Source organism: Theropithecus gelada, chromosome 17 (assembly GCF_003255815.1).
Source record: "Theropithecus gelada isolate Dixy chromosome 17, Tgel_1.0, whole genome shotgun sequence".
NCBI lineage: Eukaryota > Metazoa > Chordata > Mammalia > Primates > Cercopithecidae > Theropithecus > Theropithecus gelada.
Window position 1 is genome coordinate 32,418,948 of NC_037685.1, and position 25,708 is coordinate 32,444,655.

Consider the following 25,708-nt stretch of genomic DNA (forward strand, 5'->3'; position numbering starts at 1 on the left):
GTCGTGTCAAACTCCCTACCTCAGGTGATCTGCCTGCCTCGGCCTCCCAAAGTGCTGGGATTACAGGCATGAGCCACTGCGCCTGGCCTTGTTTGCTTCCTCTTGTATGACATTTATCCATGTTCTTTTTTCCTACTACACACAATATAAGTACTACAGCTAGGGTTCCAGCCATTAGCTGACCTTTTTGTCTAAACCAGATGCCTACTCCTCCACATGACCTCTCTCCTGTCTGGTCAGACCTCTTCCAGGAACTTCCATAACATTCCATTCTCATTCCAATACCTTGTCTAGGCTCCTGCTGTGGCTCTCAATGTTAACTGGAATGTTTAACTTTGTCTCTTACACCACTGCAAACAGTGTGACATTACTCAACAAATGGACCAGGCAGGGTTAAGGTCACCAGTAAAGCAAGTTATCTAATTCTTTGGTCTGACTTGAGTTCACAAACCTACACTAAACTATTTGACTCTCCTGATGGAATTAAACTCATCTATTTATGCTTAGTCATTCTTTTCATATAGTATCTTTGCCACAAATTCTAAGATCATTTTATAAGTATAGGGACTGCGTACAAGAGTCTAGTGCTATATAGCAGCATTGAGTGCTGATTCAATACTTAACAATGAGCTGATCTTCAAATAATTTAAAACCACATATACTATGCTTTTACCCATTCTTGCTATGCCTCTATTTAAAAAAATGAATTATCTGCTATACTGAGTCAGGGTAAATTACAATGAGTTCCAGGATAAGATGGTAGAATAGGAGGTGTGTGTTTTTACCCCCTTCCTCTGGAGTGCATAATGCTTGACTATGATACAAAGAGAAGTTAGAAGGAAGTCACGTTGTCAAATATCCCAGAAGTAATGACTTGACTACAATTCCTGATCCTATCAACCTCACCGTTTGTCCACAAACATACTAGAATATATTTTATCTTGATTTCCGTGTTGAGGGAAAGTAAGTTCAGTGATTTAAGATCTGCCAGTTAGCAGAAATATTGTGAAAGCAAACAATTGCGCTAAAATTTTAAGAGGAAAAAAGTTAAGTGTGTTGCCTTTTCGGAAAGATTTAGCTATGGATTTTTTTTTTTTTTTTGGTTTTGTTTTGTTTTGCCCTATGAGTCAGAAGAAGACAAAGTGGCTCTGTAAATAAGTCGACTTCATTTTTAAAGTGTTTGAGGTTAAATGAGGTTGAATCTTGAGAGTCTTTTTGTTGGTTAGGAGAGGAGGAATTTATTATAAAGAGAGGAAGACAATGTAGCTAATGTGATGGTAATGACAAATTGAATGATTTAAACTTCCTGAGTCATTCTGGTCATTCACACCATCATCAGGAAAACATCTTCACGTGTAGCTTCATACATGAGCTCCACAAAACTGGGCATTACCTTCTAGTAGTTTCTGAATAATGTGCTGACCTATGATACATACAGCCACGTAAGTGAATAAACACTATTATTATTTTGTCTTGGTTTTCATTAAACTATCTTAGTAGTTTCAGGAGCTCTGAGTTTCAACACACACTTCTGCCAGCTGACTTCAGTGCGTCCATTAGCATAACAAAGTCAATTAGGCAAACCTGAATTTTCACTTTTGTCCTGTTCACAGAACATCAGTGTAAATGGAGACAGCAAGAAGAAATTGGATTGATTCTCCACTTGAGAATTACGTTAACCTGGAAGAAAATGTTAGTCTACTATGCGAAGGCATCTGGTAAGAGGGAAGATATCACCTCCCTTCCCCCATTGTGTCCCTTTATGCACCTCTGACCCTTGTTCTCTCCTTTTTTTGTTGCTTCTGTGGTCTGGTTGTTAGCTTTCCTGATCCTCCACACATTAGAAACCTAAGCATAATGATTTCTGATCTAAGGCTATGGAATATTTGAAATAAGAAAAGGGGAAATTGTTGAGTCTAGAACCAAACCTTTTGAAATAAAGAACTACCGGTCTGTAATGTGTGCCTTTAGAAAAAAACAAAGTCAAACAGAAATTAGATAACTAGTTACAGTCGTGATTGTGCTCTGCCACCCTGGAACTCCCGTATGTGACTATTTCCACTCTGGCTTTGTGTTTCAGTAGGTCAGGGACATACATTAAGAGCAACAATTGGAACTGCGTTCTCCTTTACCTCCATAAAAACACAGCTTAATAACGTGTTAATGACTTAAAATTACCTTGTCTTTCTAGATTGCTTATTGATGTCATTTCAGATCGGTATAAAGGATGTGAAGTGAATGAGAAAACAGGAACGTTTCTTTTTCTTTTTTTCCCCTTTCTACCGACTAGGAAGAGATCCAGTCCAGGTTTTGCCTTTGACTCGGCCTGTGAATTTCGGCCGTGCAATGTGTAGCACGTTTCTTTCTCCCCCCTCCTTTCTCCTTCCCTCTTGCCTCCAGTGTCTGTCTCCAGGATTTCTCTCTTCCGATTTCAGGAGGACTCTCACAGGCTCTCACAGCCTGTGTTAAGCTGAGGTTTCCCCTAGATCTCGTATATCCCCAACACATACCTCCACGCACACGCATCCCCAAGAACCTCGCGCTCACACCAACAGACACACGCGCGCACACACACTCGCTCTCGCTTGTCCGTCTCCCTCCCGGGAGAGCCGGCGCGCGTTCCCACCTTCGCCGCACACTCCGGCGAGCCGAGCCCGCAGCGCTCCAGGATTCTGCGGCCGGGAACTCGGATTGCAGCTCTGAGCCCCCATGGTGTTTTTTTAAACACTTCTCTTCCTTCTCTTCCGCGTTTTGATTGCACCGTTTCGATCTGGGGGCTAGAGGAGCAAGGCAAGCAGCCTTCCCAGCCAGCCCTTGTTGGCTTGCCATCCTCCATCTGGCTTATAAAAGTTTGCTGAGCGCAGTCCAGAGGGCTGCGCTGCTCGTCCCCTCGGCTGGCGGAAGGGGGTGACGCTGGGCAGCGACGAGGAGCGCGTCGCTGCCTCTGGCGGGCTTTCGGCTTGAGGGGCAAGGTGAAGAGCGCACCGGCCGTGGGGTTTACCGAGCTGGATTTGTATGTTGCACCATGCCTTCTTGGATCGGGGCTGTGATTCTTCCCCTCTTGGGGTTGCTGCTGTCCCTCCCGGCCGGGGCGGATGTGAAGGCTCGGAGCTGCGGAGAGGTCCGCCAGGCGTACGGTGCCAAGGGATTCAGCCTGGCGGACATCCCCTACCAGGAGATCGCAGGTAAGCGCGGGCGCGCGGCAAGGGCTGGCTGCAGCCCTCGGTTGCCGCACGTCCCCCTGGCTGCCCGGCGCCCCCTTCCTTCCCCCTGTTGCTGAGTTGGTGCCCACTTTCTGCCACCGCTCTACGGGACTCCGCGTCTCGGAGCTGGGCTGCGGATGCTCCTGCGGCTTCTCCGGCGGGGGAAGGTGTGCGTCTCCGCTGCCTCATTGTGTGCACACGCGGGAGCACCCTCGCTCCTGCCTGCCTCTGCTCTCGCGCCCTTCTACCCCTTAGTTGATGGCTCAGGCCAGGCCGGCCAGGGAGCCTGGGCCACTCCGGGGCGGCTGCAAGGCGCAGACGGAGAGCCGAGCCGGGCGCTCACCCCGCGCTCTGGTTCGGGCAAACTTGGAAGAACTGCCACCGCAGTTTGCCCAGCGCCACAGTCTGAGTGGCGCCTTCTCCACTCCCGCCCTCGCGCCGGCAGGGGCGGTGGAGAGACGCAGAGGGCTCCCCCAGCCCCTCTCTCCCCTCTTCCTGTCCTCCGGGGGGCAGAGCGCAGGGCGCCCGGGCCGGGGGCGGGCAAGGCTGGGAGGGACCCTCGCCGGGGACCTGGCCTCCGGACGCCGGCATTTCAAGGCTGGTTTGGGGACTTCACGGGCTGCCTGTTTCAGATGTGGGGCGGGCTTTCCCGTTACGGTTCCTCAGTGCTTTTCCAGTTGCTGTTGGTCACTCAGGGCTCGGGGACACCCCGCCACCCGGTCCGGAGCCGGCCTCGTCTGCCAGCGAGCAGTCAACTTAAGCCGGTGGCTCAGCTGGGGATTCGGGTCCGGGTCCGGGGGCCCCGTGTCCCCCGCATGCCCGGCCACTGGCATTGCTCCACCAAGAGCTTGAGAGCGCCCACCCTTTCGCTCGGCGCCAGTGTGTGTAGCACTTGGTCTCCGACAACTTGCTCGGCAGTCTGGGTGCTTGTTTTCCGGCTCTTAGCTCCAACCGAATCCGAGCTTCTCTGGGGCTCTGTGAATGAAACGTGTCGGGAAGAGATAATCCTTTGGCTGCTAAAGAACAGAACTGAGAGAGGCCGAGGGAGGCCAGGAGATGCTGCGAGGGCGCGGGCTGCTCAAACCGGGTAGCTGAAGTCCTTAGTGACCTCAGATCGTCAAGTCAAAACGCTGAATTTCCATCAGCCTCTCTCTGCTTTTTGCCAAGTAGCTGGTGGATGGATGAAAAGCATTTTGCGGATATCTTAGAACATCACAGTTTCGATATGTTGTGGAATTGCTGTTTTCTTATGATTTTCAAGCTGTAGAAGTGAGGGTTTTTACTTACACTGAAATGAACACATTTAAATAAATTTGAGCATTGCCAAAGGGGAAAAAAAAGAGGCGCAAATTACCAAACGCATAGAAGGAGCTTTTTCAATTCAGAGCCAGACATTCCCTTTGGTGAGTCTAAGGAAGAATCTGTGGTGAATTATAAGACTACTTTTCTATCCTTGTTACTTCTTCCTTCTTTTCCAGAACTCGTTAATTTGTTAATCAATTAATAGAGAGCGACTGTCCTCACAGCTCCTTAAGTTTCTTAACTCTCCTTTGTCTACTGTTATTTCATTCTTTTTAATTAATTGATAAGGATCAACTTCGCTTCTTTTCCCTCCCCAAATCTCAGGGAATTCAACTTTTTAAAAGGTTTGTAGTATGGATCACTTCTAGAAACTTTTTCTCCTTTAATCTGAGCTTTTTCAAACGGTATCTTTTAAGCACACAGATGTTTTCCAACATGATTTCAGATAAGATATCTCAAAGAAGAAAATAGGTGTTTTTAAATTGCTTCGGTATTCTTTAGCGGATAATGGGACACTCAGGAGACTAGAGTTCATCCTCAGCATCAGGCACATCTCTTTAATATCAAAGTGAAGATTTTCAGTGTAAAACAATTTCTGTAGTCACCATGACTGTTTGTTGAGGACATTCCCAGGGGTTCATGTAAATTCTTCAGTGGATATTTAAAGAGGTTTTTGTTTTTGGTTTTGGTTTTTTGTCTACTCCCCACCTTTTTACAATTACAGTGTTTGCTTATTAGCTATGAATTTCTAAAATGTGTGCACTTTTTTTTTTAAACTCACCTACTTTCCATGAGTAAGGGCACACTGTTAACTTTGCTTTAAGCCTTGTGTCCTTTGATGCTGGTAGACATAAATCAAGATGCAGGTCACCACAGGGTCAGAGGCACATTTAATAGGAAAATAATGAATTGAAAGATAATTGTGTTTTTTAAGGATATACTTGTTTTTTTCAAAATCAACTTTACTTAATGCTACCTATTGCTGTTTTAAGAATCACTTAGGAAATATATCCTGTTGTTACATGAACACACTCTATCTCTCCTCCCTAGTTCTTGATACTGTTTACGTTTAATTATCTAGTGTAAGTGGTTATCTTTTCTTAAACTCTTTTTTTATCCTTTGCCTTGATTGGGCATCTAATGGTTTGCTTGAGGAATTTCATGTGTCTTCAATCTGCCAGGGCACATAAATTTAAAAGAATTGCTGTTCAGGCTTCAGATTCATGACAGCTGTTTCTAATTGAAAGCTATTTGCAGGTAGCTTGCTTAGTGAAATAACTTGAGAAGTAATAAGGACATTATGCTTCATCATGACATTATCAAAGTTTTACTCAGAACTCACAATTGTGAAATAGCGTTGCCCTTTTCTATTCTAGGGTAGAATAGACACCCAACAGATGAGGAAGTATGATAGGGAATATATAAAGTTATACTTTCAGAGAATGCTTGGGAAGGAGGAGGCCTTCAAGGGGCAGTTTGCACCATCAGTCTTCACTCAGCGCTGATTTTAAACTATCGCAAGGAGATCAGATAGACTCTATTTATCCTTGTTTGAAAAACTTCCAAAGGAGTAGACTCTTGATCCCCTTTCAGCAATCCATTCTAATATTTAGCAATTCTTGTGGTATAGAAATGTTTCCAGATATCTAGCCAAAAGCCTTCACAATGTGCTTGCTTATTTTTTCTTGTTCTATCTTCTGGGAAGATATTGAGCATGAATCATCAGGTTCTTTGTTAGGACAGTTATTCTGATCAAAGGTCAGTGTGAAACATTCTAGTCTCTCCTCATTCATCAGAATTATGACCTAATTTTCCAATCCTAAACTCTAAACTTCTAAAGGAGCTCTACCCAAAAATAGCACCTGCTTAAAACTCCGGGAAATTCAGATAATGTTGTTTCAGGCTTACTCTGCCACTGTTTTATGCCTTGAGTCTTGCTAGGATCATTAATTATAACACTTTGTAGTTAACAGTGACTTATTGGCCTACATGATCATGTTTTCATTACTTATGTAATGTGACTTTATTTAACAATCTCATATATAGAATTTATTATGTGCCCATCACCTACTTAAAAATTATTACCTTTATAATATCACCTTACTGAATTCTTCCAATAACTTAGTAGATGCTACACATTAACCCCATTTTATAGATGAAAAGGATGTGTGACAGGAACTTTAATTAACTTACCTAAGGGTGACTCAACTAGTAATTAATGAGGCTGCAATTCAAACCCAGGCATTCTGACTCCAGGGTCTATATACCTAACTTGGTCCACTGCCTTACGGTATTAAATGTTACCATTTATTTTGAATGAATGCATGCAAAATCTATTCTTTCATATATATATATAGTCTGGTATTATTAATCACTATATGCATCTATGTATCCCTTCCAGTTGCGTATGCTAAATCCGTTTCTGTTTTGTTCCAGCGTCGTCTCTAATTTCTCAAAATCACTTTGACTTTGGATGTTGTATTCTCAGGAATTGGCCATGCTACCACCACTAATAGTTCATGCATTTACCCATTTTCCTGATCATTTTCTTGCAAGGTATAGTTACGTAAAACATAGAAACTAAAGTACATTTCTTGGTTTCTTTCAGTACACTAGGCCTATTGAAAGACTGGGTTAGTCCAACAAAACTCATGATGGAAAGTTATTCATGGGGCTAGAGGGAGTAAGAACATTTATCTCCACTGATTAGAAAAAAAAAATGTAACTAACTCTGTTTCCAATATTTATTTTGCAACTTTTTCTGTCCCAGGTATTTTGAGAGTTGGGTTACAGCTGGATATTAAAAAAGCACTAAACTCTTCATCTACTTGATATTAATTTATCAAGTATTTATCTAAAAATCTGTATTTTAAAAAGATTATTTGTTTGTTTCAAAATACATACTGTTTCATTTTCACTGACCTTTGCCCATTGGGCGTTTGCTTTCTCTGGAAACCTTTCTTTCTGTCTGCTCCCCTAGCAGACCAACTAATTTAGTACATTTACAATTTACACAACTTTTTTTTTTTTTCCAGTTTCCATGGCGATACCACATTAACTTAAATGGAAAACAGTGTTTGGTAACTCTTACTCTTTAAAGCCACGGTAAATATCATAGTTTGAGATAAATTGTTTAATTTCTGTTTATCTGCCTGCTTCAAAGATTTCTGATTTCTTTGCCCCTGTTTAGTTAGCTGACTTCTTTAAAAGTTTTTGGAAGGACAGTGTAAGTCACAAATGAGTGAAGTGAACTTCAGTTTTTTTTTTTTTTTTAAATGATTCTACAAGTCACTAGATTTCTAAAAGAATCACATTAATTCCAGGTATCAAAGCAATATAAAAGTTGGGCTTTAGAAGTGCCACTTGTTAAACTCTTGATTTGGGAATTAATTTTAGAGTGATTGTGAGTTATCTTAGCTGATTTAATTAGAGGATAATATGTCATCATTGGGAGCAAGAGTTCATTTGAGTTGACTGATACACTTTTTTACATAAAATTTCTTACAACTGCATTGTATCTTAATAATAGCTTGTGAGAAGAAATAAAGGCCACTGTTAAAATTGATTTAAAATGTACAGCATTATGTTCTTTCAGTATTATGGCATAAAGATTGTGCCATATATTATGTAAGAAAGTGATTAGTGTTCTTTTAAAATTATGGATGAAACTTATGAACACTTATAAAACACAAAATTATTGAGTAGTTTTAACCTAAAATGACCTAACTTCAATTACTAGTTTTGTATAGAAATACGAGTTTAGAATAAACATTATAATAAAATAATTGCTTTAAAATGACTTTAATCTTTTGATTTTATATTGAAACCCACAAAAATAACATTATAAGAACAACCTTTCCCCCCACTTAATTCACATCTTTCAAATTACTTCTAGAAAGGCCAGTAAGGTGATTTAGAGTTATCTTGCCAGTATAAACAGCGATTTAATATTCTTTTAAACTTGGTGCTTGTATTTCTTTACAGACTAAATTCTGCTATGTTAAATTCTTGAGCTGGTACATAATTTGACTTTAAATATTTTCATAGATTTCTCCAGTATTATTCAGTTTTCAATGATATATATGGTACAGTTTGAAAGTATTATTGACTCCCTGGGATCATATATTTGTAATAAAGGGTTTCATAGTGGTGAGACTTGGGTAAATATTTTAAAATTCTAATCATCCTGGATAAAAATATCTAAGAATTTTTAATAACCTTGGATGAAAAATATGTTTTGAATGAATGTGCCAGTTAGTAAAAAAAAAAAAAAAAATTAAAATTTGGTTTCACATTTTCACATTATTCAGGTTATTGGGTATTTTAATAACCCATTCTCTCTTCCAGGCATTTTTTCTTCATGCAATGAGTATTTATTGTATACCTACTATTGTATATCTACTATGGGTAAGTCATTGTACCAGCTTCTGGGGGTAGAGCCTCAGGGAATTTGAATCCCAGCAGGAAAGCAGAAATTAAGGACACCATTCACAATTAATTAATTGCACTCAGATAAATACATAGCACTAAGGGCACCTGGCACTGTGAAAGTATTTTATAGGAGCATTTGATCAAATCAGAGGCAGAATAATGGGATCTAAGCATGGGTACCCTTCAGTAAGGAAGCAGGAGTGTGGAAGGGGCACACATTTCCTGTATGGTGAGAATACCTTGCAAACATGAGGAGAGTTCCAGTCCCTGGGGATAGTGGTCAGTGAGTGGGGAGGGGTGTGGGAGAGACTGGAGAAGAGGGCCCAAAGGTCAGGGTAATGACTTACACAGACATAAACAATCCAAAGGTAACCCCTGCATCTTGGCCCTAAGTGGTTCCCTTTTTCACGGCGGATCTGAACCTTTAGCTAAAAACCTCAGTAGTTCTTAAGTCAAGTTTTTACACATCCAGTTGTTTCAAATATAGCACAAAGAAGCAGGTTTTTAACCATTTAGAGGGTGTTTGCCTTGTGCACTCTGTAAAACTGTACCTGCCTGCTAGCCATATGTAAGACAACCCTGGGATGATCAAAGACTCCTAGCTGCTGCTGCCCTTAGCAGCTGAGGCTGTCTACTGTGTTGCTCATGACATTGCCTGGATCATAATGCCCTTCTCCCCTGGGAGTTCCTTGACCTTCTGCCCTTTTGGGTGGTGGCACCTTTGTTAGCCCTGCAAGGTTTCATGCTGTGAGGGACTGTCCTTCACAGACAACCTAAGTGTCTTCCAAATTAAGCTCACTGTGTGCTACTGCCATCTGGGGGTCATGTTGTCCTCCCCCACCCCTATCAGCTCTGACATCCCTCAAACTCACTACAGTGACTTTGGCCTTCAGCCTGAGTCCCTTAAGAAGCTGTTGAATAAGTATTTTAATCAGGATTGGATATAGTTTTGAAATATTACATTGGTTGCTCTATAGAGAAAGGATTGAGGGGAAAAAAACAGATACAGGAAAAGGAAGAGAGGCTAGCTAGGACTAGAGTGGTGACCATGGAAATAGAGAGGATTCAAGAAATATTTAGTAGGTGAAATGGATCAAAGTTACTTATTTAGCATCTACTGTGTGACTGACAATGAATAGGACTGGGTTGTGTGTTTGTGTGTGTGTGTGTGTGTGAGAGAGAGAGACAGAGAAAGAGAGAAAGTGCGAGAGAGAGAAAGGGAAGGAAGAGAGAGATAATTAAGAGAGAAGTGTCCCAGAAATGTTAATTGAATTGCCATGGCAATAAAAATACTTTAGCATAGTTTATATGTGCTTTATAATGGAGACAAAACTCAGTATCATTAAACCAGCAGAAGACTATTAACAGTACCAGTGTCACTGAGAGAAAGAGATTTCTCAAATAGGATCAGATGAATTGCTAACTCTCAAAAGTGTAGAAATATCAAAATACATGTAAGCAGCTACATTCACTATGAAATTTAAGTAACAGTACTTTGTGCTCTGTCAGTAAAAAAACAACTTCAATTTTTTTACCCTAATGGAGAATTAATCAAATCGTACCATCATTTCCATCAGTAATGATATTTGGTACTTAAGCTACTGACACAGCATTGTTTTAATCTAAGTACCAAATATCATTACTGATTATAATAACAACGAGAGGTTGAAGCTGAAAGGAGGAGGCAGAATTTAATTGGAGACTTGAAGGATGGGTAGCATTTGACAAAGGGCCATGAAACAAGGAGGCAGTTAGGGAGGAGTTAAATATGTGAGCAAAATAGGGTGTGTGGAGGAGAGCACAGAAAGGAATCTTATATTGAATACATAGGGTGGGATTGGATTTTTGGAGGGCCTTGAAAATTCTAGGCTTTATATGACAGAAAGTAGGTCATCATCTCAGGTTCTTGGCAGAGAGGTGACGTGATGAAAGTATTGTTTTGGATTAGGCAAGCAGTATCACAGGATGGATTAGAGAAAAGATCATTAAAGGCCCCAGAGGGAGGGAAGAAGGACAGGGAGGAGACACTTAAATTTCAGAGGCTTAGGCAGGAGATTGCCAAGGTCTCAGAGGAGGATGAGAGGAGTGAAGAAGGGGTGAATGAGGCTATGAGAGAAGGAAGAAACAAGATTAAAAGGGAAAATTTTTAAAATTTTTTTAAAATTAAAAACTTCACTCTGCTACTTAGAAATTCCAATAAAAGAGTTTAGAGGATGAGCTGTTGAAACTCTCAACTCAAGTAGTCTGTGTCAGTTAAGATACTTTTGGCAGCAGGTCACAGAAATTCCTGACTCAACTGGCTTACACAGTCAGGGAAAGCCGTTATTTCACATAACAAGAAGTCCCAGTGCAGAGCTCTTGCAGGAGTCAGAAAGCTGTAAGCTTGCAGTATCAACAGGGTGCCAGGTTCTCTCTGTCTTTTGGCTCTAAGATCCTTGTTCCACGGGATCACCTCTGAATAAACACAAGATGATGGCTAGAGTACCAGGAGCTAAGGCCTCATGACAGTGCCCAGATGCACAGAAAGAAATAATTTCTTCCCACATGTCTCTTCCTTGGTGAGGCAGACCACTCTCAACAGTCCCCCAGCAGAGATGCCCACCCTTCTCATTTCAGAATTGCCTCCTATGCCTATACCTAGAAGCGAAGGTAAAAGGATATGGTCTTTCAGCTGGACCCTCAGATGGGAGCGGATGATCATAGCGTGCCTTGGCAAATCTTCATTATTTTTTTTGTTATTCTTTGTAATTTCCATAGCTTCAGGAGTATAAGTGGTTGTTGGTTGTATAGATGAATTATGTAGTAGTGAATTCTGAGCTTTTAGTGTACCTGTCACCCAAATAGTGTTCATTGTACCCAAGAGCAAATGTTTTAATCCCTCACCCTCTTCCCACTGTCCCTACTTCTTAGTCTCCAGTGTCAATTATACCAGGGATCCCCAACCCCCAGGCCATGGACTGGTAGTGGTGTGTGGCTTGTTAGTGACTGGGCCATACAGCAGGAAGTAACAGTAGGCAAGTGAACATCACTGCCTCTGCTCTGCCTCCTGTCGGATCAGCAGCGGCATTAGCTATTCATAGGAGCATGGACTCTATCGTGAACTGCGCATGCGAGGGATGTAGGTTGCGTGCTCATTATGAGAATCTAATGCCTGATGGTCTGAGGTGAAACAGTTTCATATCCAAACCAAAAACTGTCTTTTATGAAACCAGTCCCTGGTGCCAAAAAGGCTGGGGACTGCTGCATTAGACCACTCTGTGTACCCCTGTGTACCCATTCTTAGCTCCCACTTATTAGTGAAAACATGTGGTATTTGGGTTTCTGTTCCTGAGTCACTTCATTTGGATAATGGCCTCCAATTCCATCCAAGTTGCTGCAAAAGACATGATTTCTTTTTTTTTTTTTTTTTGGCTGAGAAGTATTTTATAGTATATATATTCCAAATTCTCTTTATCCACTTATTGTTTCATGGGTACTTAGGTAGAATTCGCTATTTGCAATTGTGAATTGTGTTGTGATAAATATATGAGTGCAGTTGTCTTTTTGATACAATGACTTCTCTTTAAGTAGATAAACCCAATAGTGGGATTGCTGGATTGAATGGTAGATCTACTTTTAGTCCTTTGAGAAATTTCCATGCCGTTTTCCGTAGAAGTTGCACTAATTTACATTCCCACCAATAGTATATAAGCATTCCCTCTTCACCACATCTATGTCAACTTTTATTGTTTTTTGATTTTTTTAAATAATGGCCATTCTGACTAGGGTAAGGTGGTATCTCATTGTAGTTTTAATTTTCGTTTCCATCATAATTAGTAATGTTAAGCATTTTTTTTCAAGTTTTTGCCCATTTGTGTGTCTTCTTTTGAAAAATGTGTCTTCATGTCATTTACACACTTTTTAAGGTGATTATTCATTTTATTCTTGTTGATTTGTTTGAGATCCTTGTAGATTCTAGATATTAGTTCTTTGTCAGATACATAGTTTGCAAATATTTTCTTTCATTCTGTAGTTTGTTTACTGTTTTGAGTATTTCCTTTGCTATGCAGAAGCTTGCTAGATTGATTAAGTCCAACTTACGTATTTTTGTTTTTATTTCATTTGCTTTTGGAGTCTTAGTCATAAATTCTTTGCCTAGGCCAATGTCCAGAAGAGTTTTTCTTAGATTTCATTCTAGAATTTTAATGGTTTCAATTTTTACAATTAAGTCTTTAATTTATCTTCAGTTGTTTTTTAATATGGTGAGATATAGGGATCCAGTTTTATTCTTGTGCATGTGACTAGACAGTTTTCTTAGGACCTTTTATTGAATAGGGTGTCCTTTCCCCAGTATATGTTTTTGTCTGCTTAGTCAAAGATTAGTTGGTTGTAGGGATTAGGCTTTATTTCTGGGTTCTCTATTCTGTTCTGTTGGTCTGTGTGTCTATTTTTATGCGATTGTCATGCTATTTGGGCTACTAGAGCATTCTAGTATAATTTGAAGTTGTGTAATATTATGCCTTCAGCTTTGTTCTTTTTTCTTAGGATTGCTTTGGCTACTCAGCCTCTTGGTGGTTTCATGTGAATTTTGGGATTGCTTTTTCTAACTGAAAAATGATATTGGTATCACAAGGTAATTTATACATTCAATGCCATCCCCATCAAGCTACCAATGACTTTCTTCACAGAATTGGAAAAAACTACTTTAAAGTTTATATGGAACCAAAAAAGAGCCTGCATTGCCAAGACAATCCTAAGTCAAAAGAACAAAGTTGGAGGCATCACGCTACCTGACTTCAAACCAAACTATAAGGCTACAGTAACCAAAACAGCATGGTACTGGTACCAAAACAGAGATATAGACCACTGGAACACAACAGACTCCTCAGAAATAATACCACACATCTACAACCATCTGCTCTTTGACAAACCTGATGAAAACAAGAAATGGGGAAAGGATTCCCTATTTAATAAATGGTGCTGGGAAAACTGGCTAGCCGTATGTAGAAAGCTGAAACTGGATCCCTTCCTTACACCTTATACAAAAATTAATTCAAGATGAATTAAAGACTTAAATGTTAGACCTAAAATCATAAAAACCTTACAAGAAAACCTAGGCAATACCATTCAGGACATAGGCATGGGCAAGGACTTCATGTCTAAAACACCAAAAGCAATGGCAACAAAAGCCAAAATTGACAAATGGGATCTAATTAAACTAAAGAGCTTCTGCACAGCCAAAGAAACTGCCATCAGAGTGAACAGGCAACCTACAGAATGGGAGAAAATGTTTGCAATCTACCCATCTGGACAAAGGGCTACTATCCAGCATCTACAAATAAACAAATTTACAAGAAAAAAATCAACCCCATCAAAAAGTGGGCGAAGGATATGAACAGACACTTATCAAAAGAAGACATTTATACAGCCAACAGACACATGAAAAACTGCTCATCATCACTGGCCATCAGAGAAATGCAAATCAAAACCACAATGAGATACCATCTCACACCAGTTGGGAGCAGATCATTTAATTTCCACATATTTTTATAGTTTTGTGAGTCCCTCTTGGAACTGATTTTTAGGTTTATTCTGCTGTAGTCTGAGAAGGTGCCTGATATGATTTTGATTTTTAAAAATTTATTGGAACTTATTTGGTGGATTTATCCTCTATCTTGGAAACTATTCCACGTGCTTATGACAAGAATGTACATTCTCTAGTTTGGTGTAGAATGTTCTGTAAACCTCTGTTAGGTTCATTTGTCCTAGAATCCAGTTTATGGCAAGTGTTTCTTTGTTGACTTTCTGTCTCAGTGATCTAGCTAGTGTTGTGTTGAAGTCCCCCACTAGGATTGTACTGCTGTATTTGTCTTTTCTTACATCTAGTACTATTTGTTTTACAAATCTGGAAGCTCTGGTGTTAGGTGTGTGTTTATCTAAGGTTGTTATCTCTTCTTGTTGAGTTGATCAACTATTATTATATAATGACCTGTTACGTCTTTTTATTATTTATTTATTTATTTACTATTGTTGATTTAATGTCTGATTAAGAATGACCAGTGCTGCTCATTTTTGGTTGGCATTTGTGTGGAATATTTTGTTCTATCCTTTTACTTTGAGTCTATAAGAATCTGTACAAGTGGGTCTCTTGAAGGCAACAGATACTTAGATTGTGCTTTTTAAATTAATTCCACTAATGTATCTTTTAAGTGGGGCATTTAGATCATTTATATTCAAAGTTCATAGTCATATGTTAAATACTCTTCCAGTCATCATGTTGATTGCTACCTAGTTGTTTTGTATTCTCCATCATGTTACTATTTTATAAGCAGTAAATATTATACTTTTGAATGTTTTTTATACTGGTGCATATAGAACTTTCATTCTGATGTTTAAAATTCCTTTAAGCATTTCTTATAGGACCAGCCTAGTGGTGACAGATTCTCTCCAAGTTTGCTTTACTGGGAAAGACATTATTTCTCCTTCATTTATGAAACTAAGTTTTGCACCATACAAAATTCTTGGTGACCATTACTCTGTTTAAGAAGACTAAAGATAGAATTCCAGTCCCCTCTGGCTTGTGAGTTTTTTGCTGAGAAGTCTGCCATAAGTCTGACAGATTTTCCTTTATAAGTTATTTGATGCCTTTGTCTCACTACTCTTAGAATTATTTCTTTCATGTTGACTTTAGATAACCTGATGATTACATGCCTTAGTGATGTTCTTTTTGCAGTGAATCTCCCAGGAGTTCTTTGAGCCTCTTGTGTCAGGATGTTTAAATCTCTATCAAGACCAGAGAAGTTTGCCTCAAATATTCCCTCAAATAGGTTTTCCAAACTTTTTACTTTTTCTTCTTCTCCTTCAGGAATACTTATGATTATAGGGTTTGGATGTTTTAGATAATCCCATATTTGTTGGAGACGATATTCATTTCTTTTGATTCCTTTTTCTTTGTTTTTGTCTGATTGGGTAAACCCAAAAGCCTTATATCCAAGCTCTGAAATTATTTCTTTTGCTTGGTCTAGTCTCTTGGTAAAACTTTTCACTGCATTTTGTAACTCCCTAAATGAGTCTTTGATTTCTAGAAGTTCTGTTTTTTTTTGGTTTTGTTTTGATTTTTTGATTTTTAAAAATCTATCTCCTTGGAAAATTTCCATTCATATCTTGAGTTGTTTTCCTGATTTCTTTATGTTGGTTTCAACTTCCTCTTGGATCTCATTTAGAAACTTTATGATCAATATTTTGAATTCTTTATCTGGGATCTCCAAGATTTCATTTTGGTTTGGATTTATTGCTAAAGAATTGATGTGATCTTTTGGGGGCACTGCAAAACTCTGCTTTTCGTATTGCCAGAATTATTTTTCTGCTTCCTTCTCATCTGGATAGACTGTTTATTATTATTATTTTTGGATTGATTTTTGACTGGACTGGGTTTTTTTTTTCTTTCTACTTGAGGATGTAACTATAATGTGTATAGTTTATGATTCCCTAGCTTTGGCTCTGGGTAATTTCAATTGCAAAAACTCTGTGTGAGTTCCTTGGTTGTAGAGACTTTTGTGTGATGGCTTTCTTAGATCCTGCTTATAGTAGCAATGTAGTGGGTGTGTGAATAGGGTCACTGTCTCCTGTGGTGCTTTAATGGCAGAGGTCTCATGAAGCTTATTTTATTCCTCTTGATGTGTACTTTTTTCCCCTGTATTTTTTTTCACTGGGTCGAACAATTTAGTCTTCAGTTCCATTAGAGGTGCCCATGGGTGAGAATTAATTGTGGCTGAGGTAGGTGGGTATATGCAATACCACAATGGTGGGCACACATCCCAGCCCTGATGGATGTAGCCTGGGGAGTTCCCATGAAATGCACTGAGGTCTTCATAGGTGAAAGGGAGGGTTCTACCTCAGCTCTACTATAACCCTGGCAAAAAACAACCCAACTCCCTATCATGCTTCTGTCCCAGTGTCCTGGATATTCAGATTAGACAAGCATCTCTCCATCTGCAGGAATGCTGACATTTTGTTTAGCGAGGGAGCAGGGCTCTACTCCTCTTGCAAGCCTGACCCCAGAAGACACACATCCTGTGGAGACACAGTCACCCCAAAATGCACTAGAAAGACCATCTACAGATGTACCCAAGCCAAGCTCCTATGGGAGACATCCTGGCTGTGTCTGCAGCAGTGGGCGAGGGGGAGAAGTCCCCTCTATGTCCCTTCATGAGTACTGGGGCTGCTCGACTGCTGGGGAAGAATTGCACTCTTCCCACTGAGCTGAGCACCGTGCCCATCCCTGTGCTGAAAGAGGTGCAGCTGGTCCTAGCCCACAAGTAGGAAGTTCACTGACACAAGAAAGCCTATACTCTGTTTCTTTTGTCCCACAGGGTGCTCCCTTGGTGTGGTGCACTCCCCCTTCCCCTAGGTATGGCAATCCCTGGGGGCCAGACCACTGTGAATCCTGCTGCTCCTCTGGGTGTAGCCACCCTATGGGGTTGCCACAATCCAGGTTGGTGCTGAGGCATGTCTGCAAGAGATCCTGTGATGTGAAGACACAAGGGTTGAAAGTCCCCAAGCAGAACAAAGTCCCACAATTGGTGCACACTCAGCATGGCACCTGCTACTACAGCTTGGGACCAGGCGGAACAGGAAGGGACCCTGTTGGAGCTGGTAGGCCAATATAATGCCCTCGAGAAGTCCCCAGATCACAACCCACTCCAGTACTTGGGCTCATGGTGGCAAAAAAGCTCTCCTTGAGTTTGGATACCAGCAGTGTTCTCCGAGGGCTGGAGAGGCCAAGAGCATTCCCACCTACCCTTTCCACAGAATACTAAGTCTCTCTGGATTTGATCTCTGCCAGCTTCTTCGTTCCTTAATTTTTGTGTACGTTGTAGATTCTTCCAATGAATTCTCCAATGGGCTCCAACAATCTCCCCTTAGCACTCCATTTGGGCTATAGTTATTCATGTTCACCTGTAATTCTGTGTTTTGTTGTCGTCATTCTGAAGGGAGTTGGTCACCCATGTCTCTAGCGAGCCATCTGGAGAAGCCCCCTGATCCCTCGGGTCATGGACTGGTCTACAGGACTTGCAGTAGCTTGGGCTTTGCTCTTACCTCCAGAGGCAAGTGATGTGGGTGGACCTGGACCAGGCTGATCTGTCCTCTCTGGTCCCCCAGTGGCAGGTGCGAGCATCAGCTCTGATGGGGGTAGCAGGGGAGTGGTGTGGGCTCTGTGGGTCTGTCTTGGTCTGTTCAAGATTTCTAAATAAGGGTATTTGGTGTGGTTTGGTGGCTTTTTCACTTGCCAGCTCTAGTATCAATGTACTGGGCATGTGAATGGGTTCAAGGCCTCCTGGGTAGCTGGGGTGGTGTGGACAATGGTGTTAGCTAAGGTCAAAGAAGAGTTTTCTCCTTCACAAGCACTGTGTTGTTGTGCCAGAAGATGTTGTAATGGGCCTTACTGGGTGAAGTCAGGCCAGGAGGTAGCGCTTGTAGGAGAGAACCAGCTGCCGGGGTGGCCATGGGATGCTTGGCATGTGTTATTCAGGGGAAGCACTCAGTGTTGCTGGTGGTGGGCAGGGCCATGGAACTCCCAAAAGGCCTTGTTTGTGTTCTGCTGCCAAGGTGGGTGGAGGGGAAAAGCTGGGTGGGGGCTGGGTGAGGCAGTCCTGTGTTTTGGCTTCCCAAGTGTGAGTGTAAGCAGTGGCTCTGATGGGAGTCAGTGGGAAATTTCCTGGCCACTGGGGTAACGTTTCAGAGAGGAATGGAATCACTTTCGCTGCATAAAAGAGTCCACGCTGGGAGCTGGGCTGCAGGTGGCAATGAGACCCATCCAGCTCCCACGCCTTGGACAGAGCAGATCTCACACCCAGACTTCTGCTGGCAGAAAGCTGCAAGAGCCGGCTGGGTCCCACAGTGCAAGACTGCCACACACTGCAAGACTTCCCACCAAAGACAGAAACCGCAGCTCTCAGGCCACACCCCTTCTAGTTCGGCCCACGGAGCAGGGGCACCTGGCTCTTGTGTCCATGCCAAAAGCATGCTTTATGCTTAAGATTAGATTGCACATCTTGCTTGGGAGTTTCTTCCAGCCTGTGGCCATCGCCTGAGTTAGCTAGCAGATTTCCACGAGGGCGTCTGTGAGTTGGATTAGGAGTATCTTCCTTCTACCCCTCCTGGGGCCTGGGAGGGCATGCAAAGCACTTCCCCATGTTGCTCCTTCTCCCCACCACTCTCCAAGTCAGCTCTAGCACCCAGTCGGGTTAAGGTGCTCCCCCAAGGCCTGGATTAAGCGGCTCCCCAATGGGAATGTGCGTGAAGGAGACAGTCTCTCCCCCTTTCACCCTCCGAAGACTGCAGTTTTCTGCCTGACTCAGCCTGCTGCCGACTGCTCCTTTCACAGTATCCAAAGTTTCTTTCACTTTTTCTCAGAGTTCCTCTGTTCCTTGTTAGATAAAAGTGCACAGCGTGAATCTCTGCATGCTATTTTGCTCTTTTCAAAAAGGTGAGGCACACTAACAAAGCCTTTAATCTGCCATCTTCAAAAAAAAAATCTTCATAATGTTAATAAGAATCCCAAGAAATTGAGTAGTAATTGAGAAATTGAGAGAAACTGCCGAGGCTCTCTGAATTAATGAGGTATTTGGCATTGTCACTTCAGTCCAGTATTTCTCAACCCTGGCCAGCGATGAACTGATTAGGTATTAACAACTGCCTGGGTGTGGAGGGGACACTGATTCGTAGCATTTGGTAAGTTTGTGGTATAAATATTCTCACCATGAACAATTTCAAGCTACCACCAGTTTAACAGCCAGTTCACAAAATTCCTTAAAATTTAACAGTCTTCTGGGCTGTAATGTGGGACACTGAAAATTGTCTATACTTGAGCACCATTATTCAATTTTGGATACTCTGATTTAATTGATTTGGGAAAGGGTGCAGTCCTTCCTTCTTCTGTTCTTCTCTACTTCCTTCCTTCATTCTTTCCCTCCTTTCATAATTTCCTACAGTAATTTAGATGTGCTCCCAGGGTTGAGAATGAGTGAGGTAGAGCAGTGAGCTTCCCAAACTTTACTATGCATCAGAATCACTGAAAGGCTTGCAAAACACAAATGGCTGGGCTCCACCTCCCAGCGTTTCTGAATCAGTAGCAGTTCTGGCCTGGAGTCTGTAATTTGCATTTCTAACAAGTTCTCAGGTGATGCTGATGTTATTGGTCCAGGTATCATACTTTGAGTCTCTGGGGCTCATACTCTGGGTGCCATTCGATGTGGTTTTAAATACAAGTTTCTTTCAGAGTGGACAGTCACCTTTTGGAGAATGGTTTTTGTATTGTTTTTTACATTGGTTGTAGATGAGAATCTCTACCCACAAAGCGCGTTACTGCTACAAGTTGTACTACTGATCTCCCTGCATATCTTTGAAACGTTTACATGGGCCCCTAGGGGGACTAAGGAAAAGAGCGGAATGGAACTAGAGCAGTCTGTCCCATGTCTGTCTAGAACAAATAGGCCAACCCAGCTGCCAATGATTTTTCTTCGTAAGTAGAAGGGGCTCTCCACATTGCTTTAAATGGGAAATGGGCAATGGCATTTCAGGTTTCTTTCACCACAGGATGCTATTTTTCTTACAAATATGGCATGCTTTCTGTTGGTACCTATGACTCTTAAATTATTTTTTGGTCCTGTTGAGATTTCTGGTCAAGAGAAATTCCATCCCCCCAGCCGCCCGCCCACCTCTTCATTGAGCTGTTTTTCCCATACTAGCTCTCAGGTGCAGAGCTAGCCATTTCCCCTGACTTTTAGACTGTTATGCAAGGAGACTACATTTAGAGCTGTTCACTCTGCATTTTGTACACGTTGAATTAAAGATATAGCATAGTACGTTCTGTACATGCACACCTGTGCTCTGTAGGCTTTACTACTTGCATGTTTGCTTCTTAGATCATAGTTTTAGGTTTATCAAGCAATTGGCTTCCTCTCTTTGTGCCCCTAGGACAGCTGAGATTAGCAGGGGCCAGTGCTCCTCCACAGAATTTCAAGGAACTACAGATTTTTTTTTTCTTAAGATTGCAGTGATGTTGAGGCAACCATTTTCTTTGCAAAGAAAACACCTTGAAGTGTTCAAAAAAAAAATAACTTTTATTTACTATTTTCTTAATATATGAGAATAACTCAAAGTCACTAGCACTTGTGAAATGAACTTAAAAGCCATTATGATCGCGACCATCCTGGCTAACAAGGTGAAACCCCATCTCTACTAAAAATACAAAATAATTAGCCGGGCTTGGTGGCGGGCGCCTGTAGTCCCAGCTATTGGGGAGGCTGAGGCAGGAGAATGGCGTGAACCAGGGAGACAGAGCTTGCAGTGAGCCGAGATTGCGCCATTGCACTCCAGCCTGGGCGACAGAGTGAGATTCTGTCTCAAAAGGAGAAAAAAAAAAAAAAAAAGCCACTATGCACACATTATAGGTATTTTTAAATGACAGGCCTTCTTTTTTCCTGGGGAAAAAAATGTCTTTTAGCTGTTTGCTTATCCTAATTTTTCCTCCAAATCTCCATGATAGGGAGTTTTTCAAACTTAAAAAACTGTAACATTTAAAATTTCTGGTAATTTGTTTTCTTTATTCTTTTTCTTTTCTTTTTTTTTTAAAGCGAAATGTTTAACAAAAATATTAAGTATAACGTAACATTTTATTGTGAAAGAAACAACTACTGGAAACTAACTTGCAACAAAAACCATTCTAGTATCTTTGCAGTTCCCTTGGGAGATTCCTAATTCTTTAAAGAGATGTTTATATCAATGAACTGATTTTAGAAGACAGAATTTTTGAGATCGCTTTTAGATAATCCTACAAGCTATATTAAAAATCACCAATAAACAAATTAAGATTTATCTTTGACCTCTGTTTTCTGTTTGCCTAACAATTGTTTTTGAAGAGTTTAGGATTGCTATTTTGAAAATGGGAACTTGTAATTCTAAAGTACTAACAATCTGGAAACACAGGATTGCTGGACACTCCAATGCGGTGATCCATTATTAGCTTCTCCAACTATATTTGCCTTGAACTTGGGAATCTTAGTTTACTGTTACTTTTACATTATCAAGTGCTAATGTGTGAAAGGATTTTATTATGCTTTTACTACTCATTTCATGATATGGTATCTTATTCAATATTCTTTCACAGACTTGGGGATATTAGATACCAGGTCAAGCATTATGTTAAAAGCTTAGGCCAATCTTTTTATATGACTGCAATAAAGAATATATTCATTTCACTTATATTACCACATGGCCCTCATAAAAGGTCAGTTTCCATTGAATATAAAATACCTTACAAATGGCAAATCATATGTCATCAACAACACACCTATTATGAATAATCTATTTTCAATTACCACCTTCCCCTCTTTAAAAAAAACTTGGAAATGTCTTAGAATCACTAAGAGGTCTTCATTATGTATGTTGTGCAAAAGACATAAAAATTGTACATTTTTCTATTTTAGTCAACAAAATATGTATGGAGTAATCACATTTAAATTTCAGTTAAAACAAGTTAGGTGCATCAGATATTAAGAGCAAAAAACATGAAATTATATTTTTTCCATTTTGTTGTTAACTCAAAATTTAACTAATTAACTGAATCAGTTACTCGGCCTGGGCTATTGATGATGAGATAATATTATAAGAAGTTATATGTGTACACATAAGCTGGTTGCTATGATTTAGGAGCGGCAATTTATTCTTACTCAGAGCATGCTTGGCAGTATATACAAAGGTTTTCAGTATAACAAAGGGTTGACTATATATATAATTATAGGTTAGAATGAGCTTAATTCTATGTGATAACCAAGGTTGATTTTTACAGCTGGAATAACAATTTCCTAGAACAGAAAAACCTATAGCATATTTAAAAATGAATTTCAACCTTTCTATCCATGATTTTAAAAAGTACAACTCTTGACAAAACTGCTTAGTCCCCTAAAGAACATATTTTCAAAAGTATGATCTTATGTTTGAAAAAAAAGTCTAAAAATGTTCTCTAAAAGGCCCAGGAACAGCGTTTTTTTTTTTTTCTTTTTTTTTTTTTTTTCTTTTTTTTCTTTTTAGTACGCCTCTGTCGCAATTTACTATAATCAGGAAAAATGGATACAAATAAGCAAGAGCAGGCTTTTTCCCAGGACGACACTTCCTACAGCTATCTTCATTCAGGGTGACAATTTGTATTTTAACCTAATTAAGTATAAGAGAGGACCAGTGTCCTAAACCATAAGCCTGAAGGTTCCTGGAAGTACTGAGCTGCTCATTACCTCCTGGGCACTGCTGGGAGCCACTGCCTGAAACTTCTGGAAGGTGCCATGGATGCCCAGAAGGAGGCTCTGCTGCACAGCGCCAGCCTGTAGGTGCACCACCTTCAACCGCATTTCAGCCTGGTTACTGTGGAATTGATTTTCACGGCTCATGACAGGAGCTGTTTTCAGCCCATGAAAAGGAAGTGGCTGGAGCTGATACTCCTAACACAAACAGCAAATTGCTCCATGGCTTTCATGGCATTCGAGGTCTGTTACCTTAAGGTTCTAATGGCCTTTTAACAGTGTTTCCAGCTGAGCAGCAGATGTAAAGGATACTGAACATTGAAAGCACTGTTCTTTTTTTTTCCCCTCCCTGAAAGAATCATTGTTTACAGACATTATACCAACACCATATCCTAGGACCTATTCACTGGCATGTTAGATTTGAAAAACTGAAACAAATCTCAGATAAATAGAAAGTATTATCAGTGCCATAAACCTACCACCTTACTGAGCTAGCTGTCCTATATTACCACCTATCAGGAACTGAGATCGCTGAGGAAGTATTTTCACCATCAATAGGGGCCCCCATTTGGTAATACCACATCAGGGAAAATAATTAATGGAACCCTGTGAAACCTCTAAAACCCCTTATACTTTAAATTGATTGATTTTAATCCTAAATATTGCTGTGTATTTCTGAAAACAACACATTTAACATTTAGAATTATATCCTGTCTGCCTTTGGCTTCCTTTTCTGTTGTTCTGAGTGTTAGTTTTGTCCTGTGTTGGTAAGGATTGTGAAATGTTTCCCTTATAGGCAGCTATGGGCTTCCTGCGTAGGGAACATGAAGGCCTTTAAAAGGTTTGGTCTGTTGAAAGAGGTTGGCATTTCAGTCTTGTGGACTTTTGGGAAAAAATGTTAAACATAACTGAAGAGCCCTTGTCAAATTGGAGGTTTTTCCATTTTAAAAGCTAGAGAAATAGTATGTCTTTTGATTTCACTTAGGTCCAAGCAGCGCCTCGTATTTCCACTTTCCAGTGGTAACTAGCAGAGGTAAGAGAAAAACAGCCATGCGGGTGAGTCATCATTCCTCACTCCAGGAAATGGCTCATTTTACAAGCTTTTGGAAGGACCTTTGGGAAGTTGTGAGCCGCCACCATTTTTGAATTGAAAATATACACACATTGCAACTCTGATGTAAAAGGCATATGGTTCCCTCTTCCTCCACTTCTTGGTTTCTCCTTCTTCTCTTCTTGCTCATATAACCTGTCTAGTTTTCCTCAGGAGCTCCCACTTGATGGGTAACAGGAAAAAACATTTTAGTCTGATCTAGTTGAAAATGTAGTCTCATCAGTTTCGTCTTTCTAGGTGACAATCAAGTGGGATACTTGTGGTTGTGCAGTGCCTTTGACTCCTGGCTCCTCTACTTAGCCTTTTCTGAACCTCTCTGTGCCTTGATTTTTCCATCTGTACACAGGGGTAATAGCAGTTCCTATCTCTCATCACTGGGATTGTACTAAACCTATTAACATTTCTAAAGCTCTTAGAATAGTATCTGACAAGTACAAAAGGCTATATACATGTTTGTCAACACAGAGTAGATGAGAAAGTAAAACTCTTAGATTGGGGAGAGATAAAGGAGTGACTCTTTCTCATGAAAGAAAACTGAGGGTCCTAAGGCTCTGTCCATTTCCAGGGCCCTGCTGGCCTGCATATCTGGAGGTGGTATACTTTGTGATCTGCTCTTATTCAAGTTGGGAAGGACCAGGTAACTAGTCCCCTTTCCTTCAGTATTCATCCTCACATTGGCCTTTCTGGGCATGAAGGCCTCCTGAGTCACTGGCCTGTCACTCAGCTGGCCTCTGGCCCACCTCCATCCTTGATCACTTGGCATGGGGGGACCATGACAAGCCTCTGATTTGCAGCTCCACTGCTTTCTGAGTTCTTCCCGGGAGGGCTCTAGGGGTTGCTGAGCCAGACCAGTGCTGCCCAGGTGATGGGTGTAGCTCTCCCTCTGAGTACTCTGTGCCCCAAAGTTGACCCTAAAGGTGGTCCAGGTAGCCCACCAGGCAATCTCTTCACAGAATCCTAAACAGAATTCGGGCCACAAATCCTGCTTCCCTTTGGTTTCCCAGCACTGAGGCAAAGCTCAGAGAGAAACAGGATGTATTAGTTTGTTTTCACACTGCTGATAAAGACATAAAGATGTATCCGAGACTGGGCAATTTACAAAAGAAAGAGGTTTAATGGACTCACAGTTCCACATGGCTGGGAAGGCCTCCCAATCATGGTGGAGGGTGAAAGACATGTCTCACATGGCAGCAGGCAAGAGAAGAGAATGAGAGCCAAGCGAAAGGGGTTTCCTCTTATAAAACCATTCGATCTTGTGAGACTTATTCGCTGCCACAAAACAGTATGGAGGAAACCGCCTCCATGATTCAGTTATCTCCTACTGGGTCCCTCTACAACATGAGGGAATTATGGGAACTACAATTCAAGATGAGATTTGGGTG

The 25,708-nt window shown here is 41.0% G+C and overlaps 1 protein-coding gene across 1 annotated transcript in view; it reads left to right on the forward strand.

The window, feature by feature from the left end:
- Positions 1 to 2,379: 2,379 nt before the first annotated feature.
- Positions 2,380 to 25,708, forward strand: part of GPC6 (glypican 6) — a 1,182,247-nt gene continuing 1,158,918 nt past the window's right edge. The window contains exon 1 of the mRNA XM_025364357.1: positions 2,380 to 3,185. Within this exon, the coding sequence (XP_025220142.1) occupies positions 3,026 to 3,185 (160 nt within the window). The 5' untranslated portion in view covers positions 2,380 to 3,025. The remainder of the gene's footprint in view (positions 3,186 to 25,708) is intronic.